Raw genomic sequence first — 18,030 nt, 5'->3', positions numbered from 1 at the left:
ATTACAATAATTTCTCACGCTCAGCATGGGTCTCTTCGCCTACTTCAACGGTGCTGAGCCTCAGAATGCTCCCAGTGTCGTGACCCACAGCGCTGAGAAGGCGAAGAATTCATTTGCTGACCCACCAGCTGGACAACCTACTCCGGACGACGTTCCTCTCCCCCAGTTAGCTATCGCGGAAGCTTCGTCACCAGCAGAACCTCCCCCGAAACCTAAAGCACGACTTCTGTCGATACCGACATTCACAAGGCCCTCACCATCTCACAAGGAGCACTCCAACAAACACAGGACCATCTTGACTGGTGCACAGGAGCACGAGAGGGAGTCCAATGTAGTAGTCGCGCTGTCAAAACGAATCGCATTCTCAAGGAGGTCCAAGTCGGAGAACCGGGCGAAGAATACAGCCCTCATGGTCAGAGACATCATCTCAGGACCTTCAGCATCATCTCCTACTGTCACCACTGCCATCGCTAAACCCCGAATGAGCAAGTTGAAATCCGATTTGTCCAAACCCAAGACCGCCAACAAAGTCATCGCTCAACTCCGTGCTCTCCCACCTGCAGACAACACGGATAGTCCCTCGAAAGACCGTGTCTCATCAATTAAATCTTCCGTACCGATTCATGCCGTCTGCTTGGAACACTCCGATGAGAAAGAAGATGAATTACACTTCGCTCAGCTCTCAATTGGAGAAGGCGACGTAGCTGAACACAACCCGGTGGACCAGTTTTCTACTCTTATCAGCGAGATGCGTGTTGTGGATTTCCTCAAATCGGCTGATTTTGGGTTGGGTCAACCGGGGGATGGAGAAGGCCTTCTTGCTGGTGCTATTCCCACGGCGGAAACAGTCATAAACGGTATCGAGAGAATCACTCCGGAGCTCATGGCTCTTGGATATGCAACAGGAAGGTCAATTGCCCCGGATCATACTGGTTAGTTGTAGTTCTATTCACAGTGATAGATTACTCACCCAAGGAGTATGATTAGGCGTTTATCCGCCAACGGACCGGATATCTGTAATTACATGTGGGTGGCTTCATCCCAATGCGAGGAGCCCAAGCTTATCCGTCTTTAGATTGGTGGGGACTAGAAGTTATTCTTCCTACCCCCACTATTGCATATCTAGGTGTATGTCTTCCAGTCCTTCGCTCGAAACTCAAAGTAATCTCATTTCGTCTTACCAGACCGTTAAATCGATATCCAATACCGCAGTGAATTATCTCTCTGCAATCTCTCTCGCTAGCTCGGGTGTTCGCGAAATTCTTCCTTTTGTTCGGTACATGGCTCAGTTCATAGAATTTGAGTTCAATGCTATCAAAGGACAAGATAAGGGCCAGGGTGTGGTCTGTGCTGCTACATGGTAGGATTCTCACCTTTCCTAGTAACTTCTAAGCTGATCATTCGTAGGATAATGCCGGCTGCATTAGTTCCCAGACCTTGGGATTTTCCTACTCCGCCTCTAGCACCGGGTAAAGTTGTTGAGGAACCCAGTGAGGAACCGGCGACCGACAAAGGGGGGGACGTGAAGCCTGACAGCTCTGTCACGAAAGTGCCTCCTGCTCCTGCACCTCCAGCAGCCCCCAATTCTCCGACCACACCCCCCACTGTGACGAATCCTCCAGCAAGGGTCCCGCCGTCAGCACCTTATACCCAACCAGAGGATGCTTCGACGAATCAGCCAGCCATACCCAGTCTCCCCATTATGATTCCCGTGACTTAGATACCCCTCATGAGCGTAAATCTTTTCTTCTATCATGTTTATGACCGTTACGGATTGAAATCGAGGACATTTGACACATTCGTTCGTTTCAAACCTTCTTTTGCATATCTTTATACTTACCTACCTATTCTGCACATCCTTGACTGTGTTAAGTATTTTCAAATGTCTGTAAGGTACCTGGTACCTGCTTATCATCCATGAGCTCATGATCAGTAAAACCCCTGCCTCGAGGCCTCGTGTTTCCCATGCGCGAGCACCATCACCACCAACGCAGCACGCACCGCTCCAAAACCCTAAAAATGTCATTATTTGCTCAAGTACCACCATGCGCCCTCTGTTCCTCCTGCTAGGCCTCATAGGTTTTGTCTCCGCCTACGACCTAGTCCGTGACTACTCCGGTCCGACCTTCTTCGATGACTGGGACTTCTACGGTAGCTGGGATAACCTAACATTAGGTGACGTCTGGTGGCTAAACAGGGAAGACGCGTTCTCTCAGCGTTTAGTATCCACCACCCCCACCGGAACCTCGATCCTCAAAATCGACAACAGCGCTTTCGTCCCATTTAACACAAAACGAAACTCAGTCAGGATCACTTCGAAACATGCTTATGGCGTTGGGTCTCTTTGGGTGATTGATCTTCTTCATATACCTTATGGATGTTCCGTTTGGCCGGCGTTTTGGACGAAAGGACCGGTGTGGCCTGATAATGGAGAAATAGACATTATGGAGGGTATAAACGGGATGCAGACGAACCAATACGCTTTACATACCCTTCCAGGATGTGTACACTCACCCTCGCCACAAAAGGGTACCACGAGGGAAGTGGATTGTTCTGTTCCTTCTGGGTGCACGGTCATGGAAGCCTCTGGGAACAGCTATGGTCCCGGATTTGCAGTAGCTGGTGGAGGGGTTTATGCAACACAGTTTGATGTTACGGGGATCTAGTACGCCGTTTTGTTATATTATCATTATTTTTCAAACTCTGAACATAAACAAACCTACAGCATCTGGTTCTTCCCCCGCTCATCCATCCCGTCTTCCCTTCTCCAATCCTCGAATTCACCCTCTCTCTCGTTGTCAGACTGGGGTCCTCCGTCTGCAAGTTACCCCTCGAAATCGTGTAACATTCCCCAGTTCTTTTCACCCCAGAATCTCGTGCTTGATATTACACTATGCGGAATCTGGGCTGGGGATCCGGTGAACTATCTTCCTACCTGCGGCAACAGCGGTGGCGGAAGCACATCAAACCAGGGAGGACAGCCAGGGCAAGGAGGACCCACACAGTGTTACTTGGATAACGTTGTAGGACAAGGTTCACCAAAGTACGATAACGCGTATTTTGAGATCAATCATGTGAGGGCGTATACAACAGGAGGTGCCGTTCCTTCCCCTACTGTTCCTATTTCATCTGGGAGGCAATTCAAGAATGGTGCGGTGCGAGTCCGGGTTGGGTTGGGGTTATTTGGGAGAGGGCTGATTCTTGTTCTTCTCTTCGTGGTTGCTAGGGTCTTTTCATGAACTATGTCGTACATGCGGACATTAGACAGTATTGGTATCAATATTTGATATTTCATAGACAATATGTATCTGGATTATGGGCGCGGTATCAATAGAAGACATCAACAATCGTAAGGAAGACAGGTATCGAAGATTAGGAAATAAATCAGGGTAGCCGCCCATCTCTCAGTCCTTCTCCCCTTTCCCTTCACCAGAAGAAGACGAATCCTCTTCACCCCGCCTCCTAATCCCTTCCCGAATAGCATCCTCGTCCATTTCCTCGTCATTCCCAGCACCTTCCTCAAAGGCGGCTTTATACTTTTCAAAGTGTTTTCCGTGATTTTCAGGTCCCAGAATAGTCACGATTAAAATGTACGCGGCAACAACTCCGATGAGGATGCCTTGGACCTTGGCGTAATCGGGTGCATCTTTCGGTTTCCCTGTGATACGATCGATGAGTGTTGTTCGCTGGTGTTCGCCTCCAGCTTTGATGGGTTTAGTAATGTAAAAAAACAAACGGAACAACCGGATCACTCACTAGCCTCAATCTGTGCACTGGCACTACTGACCATGTTGCCCACTTGATACGCCACACCGGGGAACGTAGCTCTGAACGCAGGAGGAGACATCTCTGCCAACTGAATCGGGATGACACCCCATGCCCCTTGGACACCGAATTGGATGCAAAAGGCACCAGCGGCAAGGCCTGAGAAGGTATTGGGGAGAATCCAAAGTGGGATAAAGGCACCAACAAGAAGAACGCAGATGCTGGTGGAAATAGGAGGTGATGAGTGCGGGAGGAGATAGAGAGAGCGGGAAGTAATAATGACATACATGATTGTCAATCGACGCCCAATGTATTGCGAACCCCATCCGGCGATGGTACCTCCAGCGATGGCACCCTGGAAAGGAGGTCCATTAAAAAATCGGAGTGGGAAAAGAAATGCAAACGTACACAGTTCCCGATGATGGTGGCGATAGTGGCATGATTCGAGTCGAAACCTTTCGTGTCTTGCATGTAAGTGGGGAAAAGGTCCTTTCAACCATGTTAGATGTCAAACCATCTTCATTGCGAAGAAGGTCCTTACCTGGGAACCATGACTGAGGAAATTAAAACCAGTCATCAACAACACGGCGTAAATGCACAATCTCCAATGCTTCTTCAACATTCTGCCTGTCTCCTTCATGAAGATCTTGGTCTTGTTTTTTGTGGTCAAACCACTGGCACGTTCCCTCGCTCTGGCCTCCGCCCTAGCTTTCAAGAAGACTTCAGACTCGGGAATGACAGCTCGAACGATAGCGGCAAAGAAACTGATTCCCGCTGCACACCAGAACAAGCTTCGCCACCCTTCACCGTCAAGATTGGGCGAGGCATCAGGAACAAGTTTGAGATTGATACAAGCGGCAAAGAGGTACCCGACGGCGTAACCTTGTTGGAGAACACCTGATGCGATACCACGAGCTTCAACGGGTAAGTTTTCGAGAGCAGTAGAAGCGGCGAGACCCCAAATTCCACCCATTCCGATTCCAAAGAGTGAGCGGACAGCTAGGAATTGCTTGAAGGTTTGGACGAAGCCGGCACCTAGTTCGAGGATGGCGACAAGGACGAGGTTGAAGACGAGGGGCCATTTACGTCCATAACGGTCGGATATGAATCCGAATATAACAGCACCTGCAGAGCGCAAAAGGAGAGTGAGAGTAATAGCTGTTGTCTGTCAAGTTGTTCATTGTATTACTTAGGATTGGATGGAGATGAAAAGTGAGAACTGACGATGTCTGGGTTCTTTTTATTGAATGTTTTGCCGAGACTCGGTACGCTGAGTGAAACGGAGAAGAAGTCGATCGCATCGCAAGTCCAAGCTAGCCAACTACGGCGACCAAGAGAATACCAAGAGTCAGTTAAGAATGCCGATATGTGTAGCGAGGACGACATGCCCAATGAAAAACTGAGCCCAAGCCAGCCAAGACAAGCCCTTGAGGACTGTCAGTAGCGGCCGCGCATTCTGCCTCGCTTCGCGTTCCGGAATCAGGTTCTTGATGAAGTACGGGACCATCGTGGTCGTCGACGCTGAAGCTGGCGAGGACTAGTTGAGGAAAAGAGGACTTGGGGAGAAAGACGGGAAGCTCCGTTCTGAATTGTTTATTAGTACATTGTAGAATATAAACGTGAGAAAATACGGAATCAATGGTCAGATGAGCGGTCGCATCACAGCGAATGACCTCCATTCTCACCAGTGTGGGTCAAGGCCCTTTATTGTAGGTTACGTGGAGCAAACGCAAAGTAATATACTGTAGCGATTTACGCGAGACACCGGGTCTCCTGAATGGAAGCCAGCGATTGATAGCTATAATCAATATCACCGGCCTGACGACGGGTCATTTCCGTCGTCAATCGGAATCGATGAACCCCAGGTTGCACCACGTTGGTGGCGAGATTCAGAAAGGCTTCCTGATTACACTAGACATAGTTACATCTTGCGATATATGTACTCTGTCATCCATTACATGCCTTACATTCTACTGGATTGTCACCTTAGTGTCGGGTTCTATATCATACGTTGCAGTTCAGTCAAATCCACAAAACATGAATATTTGCGTACCGATGTATTCGATAGGACCACTAGCTTGCAGACTCTGAAGCTGTTGCAACTGTGTCTCAGGGATTGTCGCCGAAAAGCCCTGTAATACATCCAGTGGGAGGGCTATCGGGTGAGCGTCTGAGAGATGAGACGTACGTGGAGAGTGGAGTCGAATTTATGGTGAACTTCCCCCCCTATGGTCACGATACCCCGTAAGTTTCCTTCTCTACGACGGAAAGAAGGTCATCGAATAAAGCCTCACCATTATCCTGTACCTGATTGACATATTTATCGATTTCTGACTGTGGGGTTCCAGGTTTGAAGATGACCATGAATTCTGCGATTTAAATGTTTGAGTGAGGTATTTTCGATTGGATACAAGGGAATACGGAACTGTCAGGCATGTTAGATGGTGTATATGGTGGTAGTAATGGAGAGAGATTGGGATTGGGATTCGGAGTCCTGACGCCAGAATGACGGTACTGCGCTTTTCGGGGAGAGATTAGATAAGATTTTCTACACAACGATGATAAGATCCGCTGAGCGTTGCCGGCTGCGCTCATGATTAAATTTATTACTGTACCGAGTCAGCTTTTGCCTCGTTACAAATACCAATTGAAAGGAGATGAGTATAATAAAGTTGTTTTTTTTTACTCCTCAACCGTTATATGAACATTTTCCGGTCACTTTCACAGATAATTAGTCCCAGGATGCCTACTACTCGTTCAGCTGCAAGTATCACCACCGCCGAAATCGCTTCCGAGAAGAAAGCGAACACAGCACTTTCGAAGAGGGCGAAGAGGAAGGCTGCCGAAGTTCAAGACCAAGATGATGAAGCGGAAGCCGTAGTGAAAGTGAATCGGAGCAAGTCCAAGAAGGCCCGTGTAATCAAGGAAGTTGTAAAGACTACTTCTGTCATTACTTCGACCTCGACTGTAGTGCAACCGCTAGCAGCACTACCTGATGTAGAAGAGCCTGAAGCCCTTGTCCCCGCCAAACTATCCTTCTCATTTGAGGATGCAAAAGCGCATCTTATCAGTGCAGACCCCCGTTTCAAGGATGTGTTCGAGAGATTAGAGTGCAAGCCTTATGAGGAGTTGGAAATGGTTCACCCATTCAGGTGAACAAGGAAGCGATTTCCCATCTATAATTCCACTGACGGGTGAGTTCGCTCCCGCTTCTCAGGGCGTTGACTACGTCAATACTTGGCCAACAAATTTCCTGGTTGGCCGCTCGGTCTATCAACCACAAGTTCATCAGACTGTTCAACCCTGCTATTCCAGAGAATCACGCTGATTACGCGTGCGCAAGTTCTGCTATCTATGTTTTTCCTTCCACCAAGTTGACTTGTTACAAACAGAGACTCAAAATCCCCAACTTCGTTCTTTCCGACTCCCCGCCAAGTCGCGGAACTCGACCTTGCGACTTTGCGTACAGCAGGACTTAGCCAGAGAAAGGCAGAGTATGGTGTGTCTCATCAATCGTTTTCTTCCCATCATAATGTGCGACGAAGCAATCACAACATGTAGTTCACGACCTTGCCATGAGGTTCGCAGATGGGCGTTTGTCGACCCAGAAATTGCTCGCGGCGGATGACGAAGAGCTGGCACAGATTCTCATTGAAGTTCGCGGAATTGGAAGAGTGAGTTTCCTTGCTTTCCAATTTTGCCGCGAACCTAGCTCACTTTTCTTTCTCATCATCATGATAGTGGACTGGTATGTTGTTCCTTCCTCCTGTTCCTGCTCTTGAACGAAATGAAAGGTTTCGTTTATCATTCACAGTGGACATGTTTGCTATATTCTCCCTCCGCCGACCAGATATCCTCCCTGTTGGTGATCTCGGGGTTCAACGCGGACTTGTTCGCTGGTTTTTGGCACTACATTCACCGAGTTACAACTTTGCTATCTCTCCACATAAGGAGTCTAGGAAATCTAAAACTGAACAGAAACCTAAAACCCAGGTTCCTGTTCCTTCCTCTTCTAATGCTGACACTGAGGCTGTCCCCTCGGATTTGTCGTCACTCCCACCTGCGCCTATACCCTTGGTTCCTGCGACGCCGGTCAAGAAGAGCAAGAAAAAAAGTAAGAAAAAAAACGAAGCGGAATCTGACGAAGATCCAATTCCCCCACCGTTTACGCCTTCTATAAAGACCGCGTTGAGAAGATCTGCCGCCGACTCGTCGCCGCCCCCTCCTTTACCGGAGGGATTGAGTGCGTCCGTGTTGAAGACCCGGTTAGAGGGCAAGAAGAAGATTAAGTGAGTTATAGTTGGCTGTTCAATTCTTCACTTCCCTGCTACTTCTCAATCAGGGGTGCATTTTTGACACCGAATGAAATGGAGGAGTTGACGGAGAGCTGGAAGCCGTATCGAAGTTTAGGTAGTTCTTCTCTGTCCTTTTTTTGGGGGGTTGAGACTGAACGTCGATCTACGTAGGTGTGTATTACATGTGGGCTTTGGCCGAGGTGGATGTTGGGGATGATTAGCGGAGGGACTTTCCAATCAGGGCTGGAGTACTCGTTTGTGCTATAGAATAAATTTTCGACGACTCGCGGCATTTTCGTGTTTGGTGGGCCCTGAAGGCGGTCGAGAATTGCCGTCTTGTCTCGCGTCTGTACATGAACCACGCATAGCAGCTAGTTCGGGAGTGTTTCCGACCGATGCGCGCTGCATTAAAAGCTTAAGGAGATCCGGATCATCCAACCAATGTTAACTCGTTCCTGGTGCTATCTGTACAGCCCCCTCTGCGCCAAGTAAAACATTTAAACAATCCAGTCGAACTGCGCCCGTGACTTGTCGCGGGCAACGTGGTAAACTAACTCGACTACAAGCATGGAGTATGAACAGTAGACCGGAAACGTTACGCGGCTGGACAAGCTTCAAGTGGCAGAATATGAATGGTGGATATTCTGATTTCTCCGAGAAACACTCTTGGGGATGTCACTCGGTCCCGGTGGTGCAATAACTGTTCAAGGACTCCTTGTTAGTCAGTGTTAATGGGGAGACTCAGACAATGCTCAAGCATTGCGGCTTGAGGTACAGGACGAATACGCCTTAATCGAGGGTATTGCGATCCACAGCGCCACTGCCTTATTCGCGAGCGTGGGAATTATAGCTGTTTAAGTGTGACAGTCGCGTTTGAGCTTCAGCAGCGCGTCTGTCATTCTGACCACATTCTGACTTGCGAAGGATTCCGCGGGCAACTGCTGTCCCCTCGCCCATATATATCCTTCTCTAGGTCCTCTATTCCTCATTTCCCATCTTTCCCTCAATTACCATCATGTCCTCCTCAGCGCTCCCCGTTGACCCCTCTTCATCAAGCTCGACCTCCCCTCATCTACACCCCATCATCATTCCGGATTTCGCGTATTCCCCAAGCTCGCCCTCTGAAACAGGCTATCATTCTCCAGCAGAAAGCGATTCTCTTCGTACCCCGTCTTTTCACGAACAGCCTCACCTCCTTATTCGACTCCCCACCAACTCAGATTCCCCTTTGGCGAAACATGATATTTCTGCGGATCATTATTCACAGAAAGAGGATTCTCTTTTGCCATCTCTGCTTTTAAATTCCCGTTCAATGTCTCACGACTCGCCGCCATTGTCGCCAGCCAATTACGACGACTCTCCTATTCATGAACCCTCGCCTAAATCAATGAGCGACAACGATAACGATTCATCTTATTTGCAGCGAGATCTTCCTCACTCTTACTCAGCGACTTCTTCACCTTCACCTTCGCACTCAACGCCAGTGAAATCTGTACACAAGTCACAAAACACATATCCCCCCTATTCTGGCACCTCTTCATCACGTTCTGGTGCTTCTCTCCTCAATCTCGATTCACATCTACACTCTCCTCACTTCCCCCGGGGTCATCAGCTGAACACGCACTTTGTTCGGATTTACCAGCTAGAGGATGAGCTTGGGTCGGGTGGTTATGGTTTTGTGATGACCGCCAAACATCGCAGCACGCACCACGAGGTTGCAGTCAAGTTTATCATTAAGGAAAAGGTTCCACAGCATGCTTGGATGGAACACGAGATGTATGGTCGGCTGCCTACTGAGGTTATGCTCCTCAGCGTGATTAATCATGAGAATATTGTCAAGTGTCTGGATCTATTCGAAGATTCGCTGTATTTCTACCTGGTAAGTCCGTCCTCACGAGATTTCTCCGGTGCGTAGTACTGAACGTTTGGAGCAGGTTCAAGAACTTCATGGCTCGCCGTGGCAAAGTCACCAGGTCCCACCACAACCCTCTGTATTACAATCCTCTCCATCGATCCCCGCACTTTTACCCTCCTTAACACCCTCTGTCTCCGTCGATTCGCTATCTAGCTCCTGTCCTTCTACACCAGACACGTCGCTGCTTTCCCTTTCAGATGATGAAGTCGTAGGTGTGGGAAAGGGCTCGAAATCCATGACACTTCCCCCTCCTCGTCCTAAATTCAACCGAAGAGCCTCCCACGATTTGTTTGAGTGTATAGAGCAGTCAGAACACAAACGACTGACGGAGGATCAAGCGCGTCATGTATTTATGCAGATCGTTGATGCGGTGCACTACCTCGACGCCCAGGGCGTGGCTCATCGTGATATTAAAGACGAAAATATTGTTATAGACGGTAATCTCAAGGTACAGTAAATATATTTTCGCTTTGTCTTTTCTGCTAATTTTATACTTCTAGGTCAAACTCATCGACTTTGGTAGCGCTACCTTCGTCGACCCATCCGAACCCAGACCATATTATACCTTATTCTACGGCACTACCGCTTACGCTTCCTCCGAAATCTTACTCAAGAAACCTTATCAAGCAGCACCTGCAGAAGTCTGGACGCTTGGTGTCCTGTTATCCTACCTTTTGACGGGATCATCGCCTTTCCCAACCGTGAAAGATGCGATCGCTGGTAGGATAGGCTTGACAAATTGGAGGAAGATTGTTTCGAGCCCTGCGATGAGTTTGTTGAAGCATTGTTTGGATCCGAATCCGAAGACAAGAGCGACCATCGAGGAGATCAAGGTCCATCCCTGGTTGCATGGTCAATCATGATCCACTGCATTTGTCTTTTTTTATTGTATTGCTCCTCTCTTAAATCCTACCTATACCTGTGTTGATTTTCAACCCCCTTTTCTAAACTTTTCCCCCTGATACCATACCCGAGATACCACATCGAATTTCGCATACATTTGTCAAGCTTGTCGATCCTGTCTCAGTCGTAGTTTGGCATTTCATATTTCCCTGTTTTCCTTTCGAATACTCGTATCATTGTATCATCACCTCATCCACTACTCATTGTAAACTCTTCCATACCCACCTTGCATTGTTTCTTTGCATCTGTTTCCTCGCACACTTTCTAGTTTTGTACCTGTCCTTGTAACTCATTGTAGTCTGATAAATTGAAATTCAGGATCTCGAAAACGTCCGATCTGGTGGATTAGGGTACTGACTATCGACCGGGAATGCGGGATCTTCCGACGTTGGTTATCCTCTTTTGCAATAGCTCTACTAGTTTTAACCACAAAGATGCTATCAACTGAAAACAAGATCAATCTTGGTGAACTAATTCTGAGATCTGATTCAAGTGAGTTATATATATGGGTACTGTATTCTTGGTCTCCGTGCCATGCGATACCACATATGATGCTGAATGGACGGGTCATACATTTGCCGGACGCGTTTTAAAGTCTGACGCGACCGTCACAACCGTCACATGATGGAGCTCCAATCACGTGTTTAACTCCACCAATCAGAGCAAGCGAATTAAAGCAACCTGCATCCTCCGCTTTCCTCCACCGTCATGGCTGCTCTATTCAAAACAGCTGGCAAGTTCATTCTAATTCCTCAGAATTACGGTTATTATTGAACTTATTTGTTCATTAGCCACCAATGTCAGTCGAAAGGCAGCTTTACGTCCCCAAGTTGGCATAACTGGTGCGTGAATGAAACTTGTCGACGGTTACTCTCAATATACTGAACTATTTTTTTCTCTTGCAGCCCTCTGCTCCTTGCATACCTCTCAAGCCACTTCAGCCACTTCTTCAACTTCGCCTTCATCTTCGTCACCGACAATTTCACAGCCAGTTACGGCTCTCGCAGCAAGGGGATCTAACCAGGCGAGTTTATTGCAGCCCAATAACAAAGCTGGTGTGTTGCCTCAAGTTAGGACTCAGGAAGGATCAAAAGGCTCATGAAACTTCTACCATCAGAATATGTTTTGTCGACGCTTGATAAAGTAGCCAACTGGGCAAGACAAAGTTCCATGTGGCCAGTCACGTTCGGTGCGTGTCTTGTACAATTTTACACTCATACGCTTCTTATATCCTCTTTTTCCGTTTTTCTTGGTTTACCAGGCCTTGCATGTTGTGCGGTAGAAATGATGCATATGGCTGCTGCTCGATACGATCAAGACCGACTGGGTATCATATTCCGTGCCAGTCCTCGTCAGTCGGAAATCATGATTGTTGCCGGAACCTTGACGAACAAGATGGCACCCGCCTTGAGAAGAGTTTATGATCAGATGCCTGAACCTCGTACGTCTTGAAGCTTTCATTCCGAAGTGAAACCTGAACAACGTGGTCGGTTGTAGGATGGGTTGTTTCTATGGGCTCGTGTGCGAATGGGGGAGGGTACTACCACTACTCTTACTCAGTAGTCCGGGGATGTGACCGTGAGTACCCCGTTCCCCGTTTTCTCCTATATTTGATGAAATTCATCAATTTCGTCCTGTCAATGTTGCGAACAGGTATCGTACCTGTTGATATCTATGTGCCAGGGTGCCCGCCGACGGCTGAAGCACTGCTATACGGAATGCTTCAACTTCAGCGGAAAATGAGGCGGTACAGGAAGGGTGTTCTCTGGTAAGTTGTTTTGAAGGAAATTCGGCTATGTCAGAAAAGCTCAAATCTCTACCCCCAGGTACCGCAAGTAAAATTTTCGAGTAAGGCTAGAAGGCGGAGGGGGGTTAGATTTTTTCATACCGGCATGTAAATATATGTTAAATGGTCTGAACCTTAGTTCAGCAACATGAGGCCATCAAAACCTCATACACATTACGAAAATTATAATTCGGAATTCAGGATGAGAAATTAGCCCTGTCGAGCGTGGGAGTAAGGTCCGGTATCAGCAGTTGTGCTGCACTGACCTTCACGATCAGCAGTCTTCTTTTCCTTGACTTAAGATCTTGGGAAGGCACTCTTCTCTCGTCGAGTGCTACTGTTGTCGGCGTCGTCACACACGTCTAGCAAGGTTCTTTACCGCCATCCCCCCCAAAGTCTTTCAGCCCTCCATGGCCGCCACTCTTTACCCTTCAGCTGCTGATTCTGGACCTGGAGTGCATTCTAGTGCATACTCAAGGTCTCTTATGACAGACTATGAATTCAGAGACGGTCGGTATCCATCGTTACCCCCGCATTCAACATTAAAAGGCACCACGAGGTCGAGCCCTGTGTTACTGGGTACTCAGAACATGACTGCTTGGGAGAAGGAGGCGAAAGAAGACGATGAATACTTCAAACAGAGGCTGGTCACTGCAGATCCGAGTACGACAGAGAAGACTTCATCGTCGCAAGAATATTCATCTCCAGAACAGAAGCTTTCTCCTTCCAGCCGGGCAACTCAGTCTTCGGTCACTCCTCAAGCTCAAGCTGGCCCATCTTCATCGCCCATTAATCAGTCCCAGGAGCAACCCAGGAATGCTGTATCATATTCGTTACCTCAAGGCGCGCCTCGGCGAGTAGTCGAACGTTACAGTCTTGAAAACAGTGACCTTCCCCAATTGCCTCCTCAAATTCCTGCTGAAGCATTACCCGCACCCGACGAACCAACTCGCAGCAGTGCTCCTCAACCACAACATCCCCCAGAACTTACCATTCCTTCAGCACCACGCCACCCATCTTTACCAGCAGCAGGAATCGGAGCAAGCAATCCAAATAATCAAAACAGATCCACCTCTCCGTCATTCATGCCATTATCAGCCTCTCCCACTTACAATCCACCGGTTTCAACGAGGCAAAGAGCGTACCCTCAACAACCGACGTTTATAAACAATCCTACGCCAGTCAACCCTGTTTATCTCCCCAAGAACCCTCTGGCAGAAGAAGTCTGCCTAGAATGTGCCATGCGAGATCAAGATATGGCCGATGTGGATGTCGCTTCCCCAGGAGTGTGGGATAGGGAAAGCGATATCCATTACGAGGAACTCAAACGGAGAGAAGCAGAGGAGGAAGCTACCGGTATCATAAACACTGAGACACCCCCCAGACCTCGGGCGTATGGTGGGAAGTTAACTGAACAGAATATTAAGTTATGGTTAAGTGTGGTGCGTTTCCACCAAGTTTATCTATGGCTTCGGCCTTCATTTACTGTTTCCCTAGAACCCACGCGAACCAACATCCCGACAACAGACTCTGAATACGTTTGTCAAGTCGCAGCGGGCGTTGTTGGAAGCTCAAGCCACCGCACAAACCAAGGCTATCAAAGAGGCTCGACAGTTGGATAACCGGATGCGCGATGCCTACTCCCAGCTGAGGCGTTCGGCATATGACACGGGCAACAGTGCGGCCCCTGCTGATGATACTGGTGGAATCCGCATTAAACCACCGTCTACCCCATCTTCACCCGCATTTGCTCCCACTCATGAGCGTACTCATTCCAGGGACGTCACCCTTCTCGAAAATGGGATGATAGTTGAACATGTCGATGTGCGGAAGGAGGAACGAGAAGTAAGGTCCAGGCAGCGAAGAGAGGAAAGACGGGCTAGAAAGTCATCGCGCAGTTCTGTGATTGATGCGACTTCCTTCGTCTCTACTCATAGTCTGGTCCTTCCCACATCTCATACGGACAATGGTATCGGCCTGTCTCCGTACTCTCGACTTTCCCAAGCGAGTTCAGCACCGAGACCTATGAGTGTCTTCACCGGTCCTGGCGATCGCCCTGATATTCCACGTGCATATTCGCAGGCATCGTTCTCGGATATGCAAAGCTTATCTCCTTCACCAAGACGGTCTCGTTTCTTTGGTGGCTTAAGAGGCAGCGGATGGCTCAGCCAAGACAGTCTGGCACCATCTGGGATGTCTGGAAGCATGATTGATATGCAGTAAGTTGTCACTCTAAAAAAGATGGTTTATCGACTCATTTTTTGTTCTTGAATAGCGTCGCCCTTCAGCGTGAGGCTGAGCGCAAGATTGATGTGGTGTCTCCGGCTGATATGAACCACAATGGCAATTACTGGCCGAAGGTGGAGTTGGAAACAACCACATCCGGGCAGTCTTCACAGGAGAAGAAGAAGAAGAAAGGTCTGGCAAAGATATGGCAGATGGTCACCCGATCAAAAGACAAGAGCAGGCCCCAGGAAGCCTCGGACTCTATGCCCAAAGTTGACGATGATTTTCCACTAGCACCTCCTCCCCCACTTTCGTATCTCGTCGATCGTATGCCTGGGGAAAGACATACTTCAAGCTCCACAGCCTCTCTTCCATCTACGGTTTCCCCAAAGTTCGGATTGACAGCCAGTGTTTCGCCCGTCACCGCACCTTCCTCTAGCATTCCTTCACCTACTTCTTCTGGTCAGTCCGGTGCTGATCAAGACACTGTGGCACCTGAAGACAAACAAGTCAATGGTAAGGCTTTTGGCGTGGATCTCCGGCAGCCAGAGAGCGGTCGCCTTAGTCCCAAAGGCGTCCATTCAGCGTTGTCGGAACCTGATCTTCGAGGACGCGCTTCCCCTAGACCACCCAGTTCGCCGCCGCCTCCTCTTCCCAATAACGGTTGGCTTACACCGCTTACCTTATCTCCAGCTTTCCGTGATAAGTCATTACCACCTCTACCTGCTGAAGCGATGCCCCGACCTGACTGTACCTCAAGTGATACTCGTCCACGAACCGTTTACACTTACGATTGTCAATTACCTCCGGGGGCATCGCCTAATCACGATTTCCTACCCCCGAGTGCACCTTTCCGAAGTACTGGCGCGAGACGGCAGTCGTTTGGCGGTTTGACTTCGAGGCCGAGGTTTGAAAACATCCTGAGTAGGACCACCAATGGGTTAGCTTCTCGGCCTCTTACCGCCAACTACGACGAGTTTGGAAGTTCGAGACGGTCTCTCGGTTTGAGAGATCTCATATCCCCTGCGCGGAATTCTGTCGCTGTTCCAACGAAGCGAAAATCTCGGTTCGGTTTATCGTCGCTATTTGGGAAGAAAAGCCTTGTGTCAGAAAAAGACATGAACAAAGAAAGTTATATGCATTCTCCCACCGTTTACAGTGATGGGCCCGAGGATGTCCTGACAGGTTACGCGGCGTCGTCGCGACATAGCGTCCTGAGCAGCAATACTGGTGGGCCTGCTTCCGGTCTCCGCATGTCGGTCGCTTCAAGGAAGGGTTTGGAAGATCTCGTTGCTCAGGATCCGGAATTCGTTGCATATCGGTATCCTTCACAAGATCAACGTCTAGAAATGTTTACTAGGTAGCTGCGGAATTCGTCATCATGCAGATTCCTCTGTTTCTTCATCGTTGTATCGCCCTTTCTCGAGATTCTGTCTCTCATTTCCTTCAATTCATTCTGTAAATATATCTTTTATCTTCTGACCAATTCGTTCTTGAAACCCATCACACCATCGGACTTTCGTTTTTGTTTTCAGTCCTTCGATCTTTGGTTTTTCCCCTTTTGTAGCTTACTTTTTGAAAGCTAGGCCTGTTGGATGAGTGGCCGTTTCTTTGTCTATGTCTATTATTGCTAATCGGACATCACTATTCACTCGAGTTGATTTTTCTTCTCCATATCTATCATGTGTACGACATGTTGTCACTCTGCAATTACAACTATCGACCTATTTAACAGGCCAACTATCCGTACTGCCAGAAAAGAAACAGGAGCGGATTTCTGCGGCAACACGCGCGATGGACGCGACGTCGACGCGTCCTCCGAATGTGAACGTGATCGCCTCCTTTACATCCTTTACCTTTCTTCGTCGCGCTGCACAATTGATCAATGGTAAGTGTATGCGTTGCAAGCCGTTTGGTCATGTTTGGATAAGGACGTATCGCAGGCGAAAGGACTTTCTGTCGAAGAGAAACGGACGAAGCTCCTTGAGCTTTTCCATGAAACCGTAAGCCTTTTTGTTTCTAAGCTGTTATTCCATGCCCTCAAAGGACCGAATGACTTTAGAAAGATTTCTACCAGGTTTGTCTAGTAATACAAGTCGAAACTTCGTCCTCATATTACACTGGACAGTTGAAAGAGCTCGAGAAGCTGGCTCCGAAGATGAAGGGTATAGGTGCGCTTTGACTCGTTCTTGTTCTTGTGCTCAAATTTGCTTGCTCAACGTCGGACTTCAGTGTCCCAGTCAGTGAAGGAGATTCTGCAATCCCTGGTCGATGATGGACTGGTACAGGCAGACAAGATCGGTTCCTCAAACTGCACGTATCTCTTTCCATGTTTCGACCTGGGTCTGATCCATCCAATACAGTCTTTTGGAGTTTTCCATCCCAGCAAGGCACGATGGTCAGTCGGATATGCTGTCATTTTGATTGAATACAGGGCCGAGACCTTTTGAGATACAAAACAGACTGAATGCTGCTAAAGAAGCGAAAGCAGCCAATGAAGCTCAACTCCAAGAAATCACCGACGCTATTGAGAAGGAAAAATCCTTGAGGCAGGAAACAGTGCGTGGTTTGGCTTCTAGACTCCTTTCTGAGAATCCCATTGTGGTTGACAGGACGAGCGTAGAGCGGCTCTAGACAAGCTGACCACATTGAAGAAGGAAGTATGCAAACTAGATGAAGAGCTGAGTGCATACGGTGCTTGCGATCCAGTGAAGCTGGAAGAGACGAGAAGGGGAATTATACTGGCAAAGGAAGCGGCATTGCGTTGGACTGGTGTGTTGAAAGTATATTTCTTCATGTTATCGAAGAGAGCGCTGACGCTGTGAACAAAGATAACTTTGGAGTCTTGCTTTCCTACTTTACACGGCAGAATGGTGCTCCCGCTGAAGATATTCGGAAGTACCTTGGAGTGGAGGACGAGTATGAAGACATTTACTGAATAATGTTCTCATCGACACGTCACGCCTGTACTGTAGAAGAAAAAAAGGTTGAAACCACCCTCGCTTCGTGCCTGAACAACGACTACCGTACTGCCGGAGAAAGTAGTAAGCAGATATTTGCCATGAAGTAGTCCAAATAAGGGAATGAGTTGAAATTTCTCCTTGGTCAACTGACCACTAATCTGTTGTGACACGTGTTGT

General features: G+C 48.3%; 9 protein-coding genes across 14 annotated transcripts; 7 read left to right on the top strand and 2 right to left on the bottom strand.

The window, feature by feature from the left end:
- Nucleotides 1–25: 25 nt before the first annotated feature.
- On the top strand, nt 26–1,720 carry E1B28_000466 (uncharacterized protein; the record flags this gene model as incomplete). The annotated part of the gene is made up of 5 exons (XM_043146295.1): nt 26–932; nt 988–1,026; nt 1,076–1,128; nt 1,185–1,360; nt 1,408–1,720. The coding sequence occupies 5 exons, from the start codon at nt 26–28 to the stop codon at nt 1,718–1,720; spliced, it is 1,488 nt and encodes a 495-aa protein (XP_043014997.1).
- A 325-nt stretch (nt 1,721–2,045) lies between these two features.
- On the top strand, nt 2,046–3,239 carry E1B28_000465 (uncharacterized protein; the record flags this gene model as incomplete). The annotated part of the gene is made up of 2 exons (XM_043146294.1): nt 2,046–2,665; nt 2,726–3,239. 2 exons carry the CDS (start codon nt 2,046–2,048, stop codon nt 3,237–3,239), a joined length of 1,134 nt encoding a protein of 377 aa, XP_043014996.1.
- Nucleotides 2,141–5,486, bottom strand: E1B28_000464 (uncharacterized protein). Of its 2 annotated transcripts, XM_043146293.1 has the most exons (8): nt 5,154–5,486; nt 4,990–5,086; nt 4,307–4,930; nt 4,174–4,254; nt 4,053–4,120; nt 3,757–3,986; nt 2,724–3,703; nt 2,141–2,662 (listed from the first exon to the last, which is right to left on the bottom strand). In XM_043146293.1, the coding sequence occupies exons 1-7, from the start codon at nt 5,270–5,272 to the stop codon at nt 3,405–3,407; spliced, it is 1,518 nt and encodes a 505-aa protein (XP_043014995.1). In that variant the 5' UTR covers nt 5,273–5,486; the 3' UTR covers nt 2,141–2,662; nt 2,724–3,404. The 2 variants fall into 2 exon arrangements, with proteins under 2 accessions (XP_043014995.1, XP_043014994.1); XM_043146292.1 differs by lacking the exon at nt 2,141–2,662 and having other exon boundaries at nt 3,261–3,703; nt 4,990–5,486.
- Nucleotides 5,487–5,613: 127 nt separating this feature from the next.
- E1B28_000463 (uncharacterized protein) lies at nt 5,614–6,284 on the bottom strand. The gene is made up of 5 exons (XM_043146291.1): nt 6,192–6,284; nt 6,060–6,134; nt 5,954–5,991; nt 5,819–5,897; nt 5,614–5,764 (listed from the first exon to the last, which is right to left on the bottom strand). Exons 1-5 carry the CDS (start codon nt 6,199–6,201, stop codon nt 5,736–5,738), a joined length of 231 nt encoding a protein of 76 aa, XP_043014993.1. The 5' UTR covers nt 6,202–6,284; the 3' UTR covers nt 5,614–5,735.
- A 63-nt stretch (nt 6,285–6,347) lies between these two features.
- On the top strand, nt 6,348–8,489 carry E1B28_000462 (uncharacterized protein). 5 transcript variants are annotated; one of them, XM_043146287.1, is made up of 9 exons: nt 6,348–6,422; nt 6,491–6,917; nt 6,983–7,099; nt 7,158–7,264; nt 7,327–7,439; nt 7,507–7,513; nt 7,580–8,054; nt 8,108–8,175; nt 8,232–8,489. In XM_043146287.1, exons 1-9 carry the CDS (start codon nt 6,359–6,361, stop codon nt 8,279–8,281), a joined length of 1,428 nt encoding a protein of 475 aa, XP_043014989.1. In that variant the 5' UTR covers nt 6,348–6,358; the 3' UTR covers nt 8,282–8,489. The 5 variants fall into 5 exon arrangements, with proteins under 5 accessions (XP_043014989.1, XP_043014992.1, XP_043014988.1 ...); XM_043146290.1 differs by having other exon boundaries at nt 6,348–6,917; nt 7,580–7,879; nt 7,948–8,054; XM_043146286.1 differs by having other exon boundaries at nt 6,348–6,917.
- A 515-nt stretch (nt 8,490–9,004) lies between these two features.
- On the top strand, nt 9,005–11,210 carry E1B28_000461 (uncharacterized protein). The gene is made up of 3 exons (XM_043146285.1): nt 9,005–9,939; nt 9,995–10,423; nt 10,476–11,210. The coding sequence occupies exons 1-3, from the start codon at nt 9,076–9,078 to the stop codon at nt 10,836–10,838; spliced, it is 1,656 nt and encodes a 551-aa protein (XP_043014987.1). The 5' UTR covers nt 9,005–9,075; the 3' UTR covers nt 10,839–11,210.
- Nucleotides 11,211–11,515: 305 nt separating this feature from the next.
- Nucleotides 11,516–12,838, top strand: NDUFS7 (NADH dehydrogenase Fe-S protein subunit 7 ndufs7). The gene is made up of 8 exons (XM_043146284.1): nt 11,516–11,611; nt 11,670–11,720; nt 11,784–11,933; nt 11,996–12,067; nt 12,140–12,319; nt 12,376–12,456; nt 12,532–12,646; nt 12,705–12,838. Exons 1-8 carry the CDS (start codon nt 11,587–11,589, stop codon nt 12,715–12,717), a joined length of 687 nt encoding a protein of 228 aa, XP_043014986.1. The 5' UTR covers nt 11,516–11,586; the 3' UTR covers nt 12,718–12,838.
- A 71-nt stretch (nt 12,839–12,909) lies between these two features.
- On the top strand, nt 12,910–16,779 carry E1B28_000459 (uncharacterized protein). Its single transcript, XM_043146283.1, has 3 exons — nt 12,910–14,106; nt 14,162–14,883; nt 14,940–16,779. Exons 1-3 carry the CDS (start codon nt 13,075–13,077, stop codon nt 16,252–16,254), a joined length of 3,069 nt encoding a protein of 1,022 aa, XP_043014985.1. The 5' UTR covers nt 12,910–13,074; the 3' UTR covers nt 16,255–16,779.
- E1B28_000458 (uncharacterized protein) lies at nt 16,776–17,828 on the top strand (the record flags this gene model as incomplete). The annotated part of the gene is made up of 9 exons (XM_043146282.1): nt 16,776–16,784; nt 16,834–16,893; nt 16,953–16,967; nt 17,019–17,061; nt 17,123–17,207; nt 17,254–17,288; nt 17,325–17,449; nt 17,503–17,662; nt 17,722–17,828. The coding sequence occupies 9 exons, from the start codon at nt 16,776–16,778 to the stop codon at nt 17,826–17,828; spliced, it is 639 nt and encodes a 212-aa protein (XP_043014984.1).
- Between the last annotated feature and the right edge of the window lie 202 nt (nt 17,829–18,030).

The sequence above is a fragment of the Marasmius oreades genome, chromosome 1 (genome assembly GCF_018924745.1).
Source record: "Marasmius oreades isolate 03SP1 chromosome 1, whole genome shotgun sequence".
NCBI lineage: Eukaryota > Fungi > Basidiomycota > Agaricomycetes > Agaricales > Marasmiaceae > Marasmius > Marasmius oreades.
This window is presented reverse-complemented; position numbering and strand designations above follow the sequence as displayed.

Excerpts from the sequence above, each read along its gene's own strand:
- E1B28_000463 (XM_043146291.1), bottom strand. Across the intron at positions 5,898-5,953 it reads AATTCGACTCCACTCTCCAC|GGCTTTTCGGCGACAATCCC; the intron begins GTACGTCTCATC and ends GATGTATTACAG. Across the intron at positions 5,765-5,818 it reads TGGTCCTATCGAATACATCG|AACCCGACACTAAGGTGACA; the intron begins GTACGCAAATAT and ends CGTATGATATAG.
- E1B28_000464 (XM_043146293.1), bottom strand. The coding sequence starts at position 5,272 with ATGGTCCCGTACTTCATCAAGAACCTGATTCCGGAACGCGAAGCGAGG. Across the intron at positions 5,087-5,153 it reads TGGGCTCAGTTTTTCATTGG|TTGGCTAGCTTGGACTTGCG; the intron begins GCATGTCGTCCT and ends TGGTCGCCGTAG. Across the intron at positions 4,255-4,306 it reads TCCTCAGTCATGGTTCCCAG|GACCTTTTCCCCACTTACAT; the intron begins GTAAGGACCTTC and ends CATGGTTGAAAG.
- E1B28_000459 (XM_043146283.1), top strand. The coding sequence starts at position 13,075 with ATGGCCGCCACTCTTTACCCTTCAGCTGCTGATTCTGGACCTGGAGTG. Across the intron at positions 14,107-14,161 it reads TTAAGTTATGGTTAAGTGTG|AACCCACGCGAACCAACATC; the intron begins GTGCGTTTCCAC and ends CTGTTTCCCTAG. Across the intron at positions 14,884-14,939 it reads GGAAGCATGATTGATATGCA|CGTCGCCCTTCAGCGTGAGG; the intron begins GTAAGTTGTCAC and ends GTTCTTGAATAG.
- E1B28_000462 (XM_043146287.1), top strand. The coding sequence starts at position 6,359 with ATGATTAAATTTATTACTGTACCGAGTCAGCTTTTGCCTCGTTACAAA. Across the intron at positions 7,100-7,157 it reads GAGAATCACGCTGATTACGC|AGACTCAAAATCCCCAACTT; the intron begins GTGCGCAAGTTC and ends TGTTACAAACAG. Across the intron at positions 8,176-8,231 it reads GAAGCCGTATCGAAGTTTAG|GTGTGTATTACATGTGGGCT; the intron begins GTAGTTCTTCTC and ends CGATCTACGTAG.
- E1B28_000461 (XM_043146285.1), top strand. The coding sequence starts at position 9,076 with ATGTCCTCCTCAGCGCTCCCCGTTGACCCCTCTTCATCAAGCTCGACC. Across the intron at positions 9,940-9,994 it reads ATTCGCTGTATTTCTACCTG|GTTCAAGAACTTCATGGCTC; the intron begins GTAAGTCCGTCC and ends CGTTTGGAGCAG. Across the intron at positions 10,424-10,475 it reads TTATAGACGGTAATCTCAAG|GTCAAACTCATCGACTTTGG; the intron begins GTACAGTAAATA and ends TTATACTTCTAG.
- NDUFS7 (XM_043146284.1), top strand. The coding sequence starts at position 11,587 with ATGGCTGCTCTATTCAAAACAGCTG. Across the intron at positions 11,934-11,995 it reads GCAGCCCAATAACAAAGCTG|AATATGTTTTGTCGACGCTT; the intron begins GTGTGTTGCCTC and ends TTCTACCATCAG. Across the intron at positions 12,320-12,375 it reads TGATCAGATGCCTGAACCTC|GATGGGTTGTTTCTATGGGC; the intron begins GTACGTCTTGAA and ends GGTCGGTTGTAG.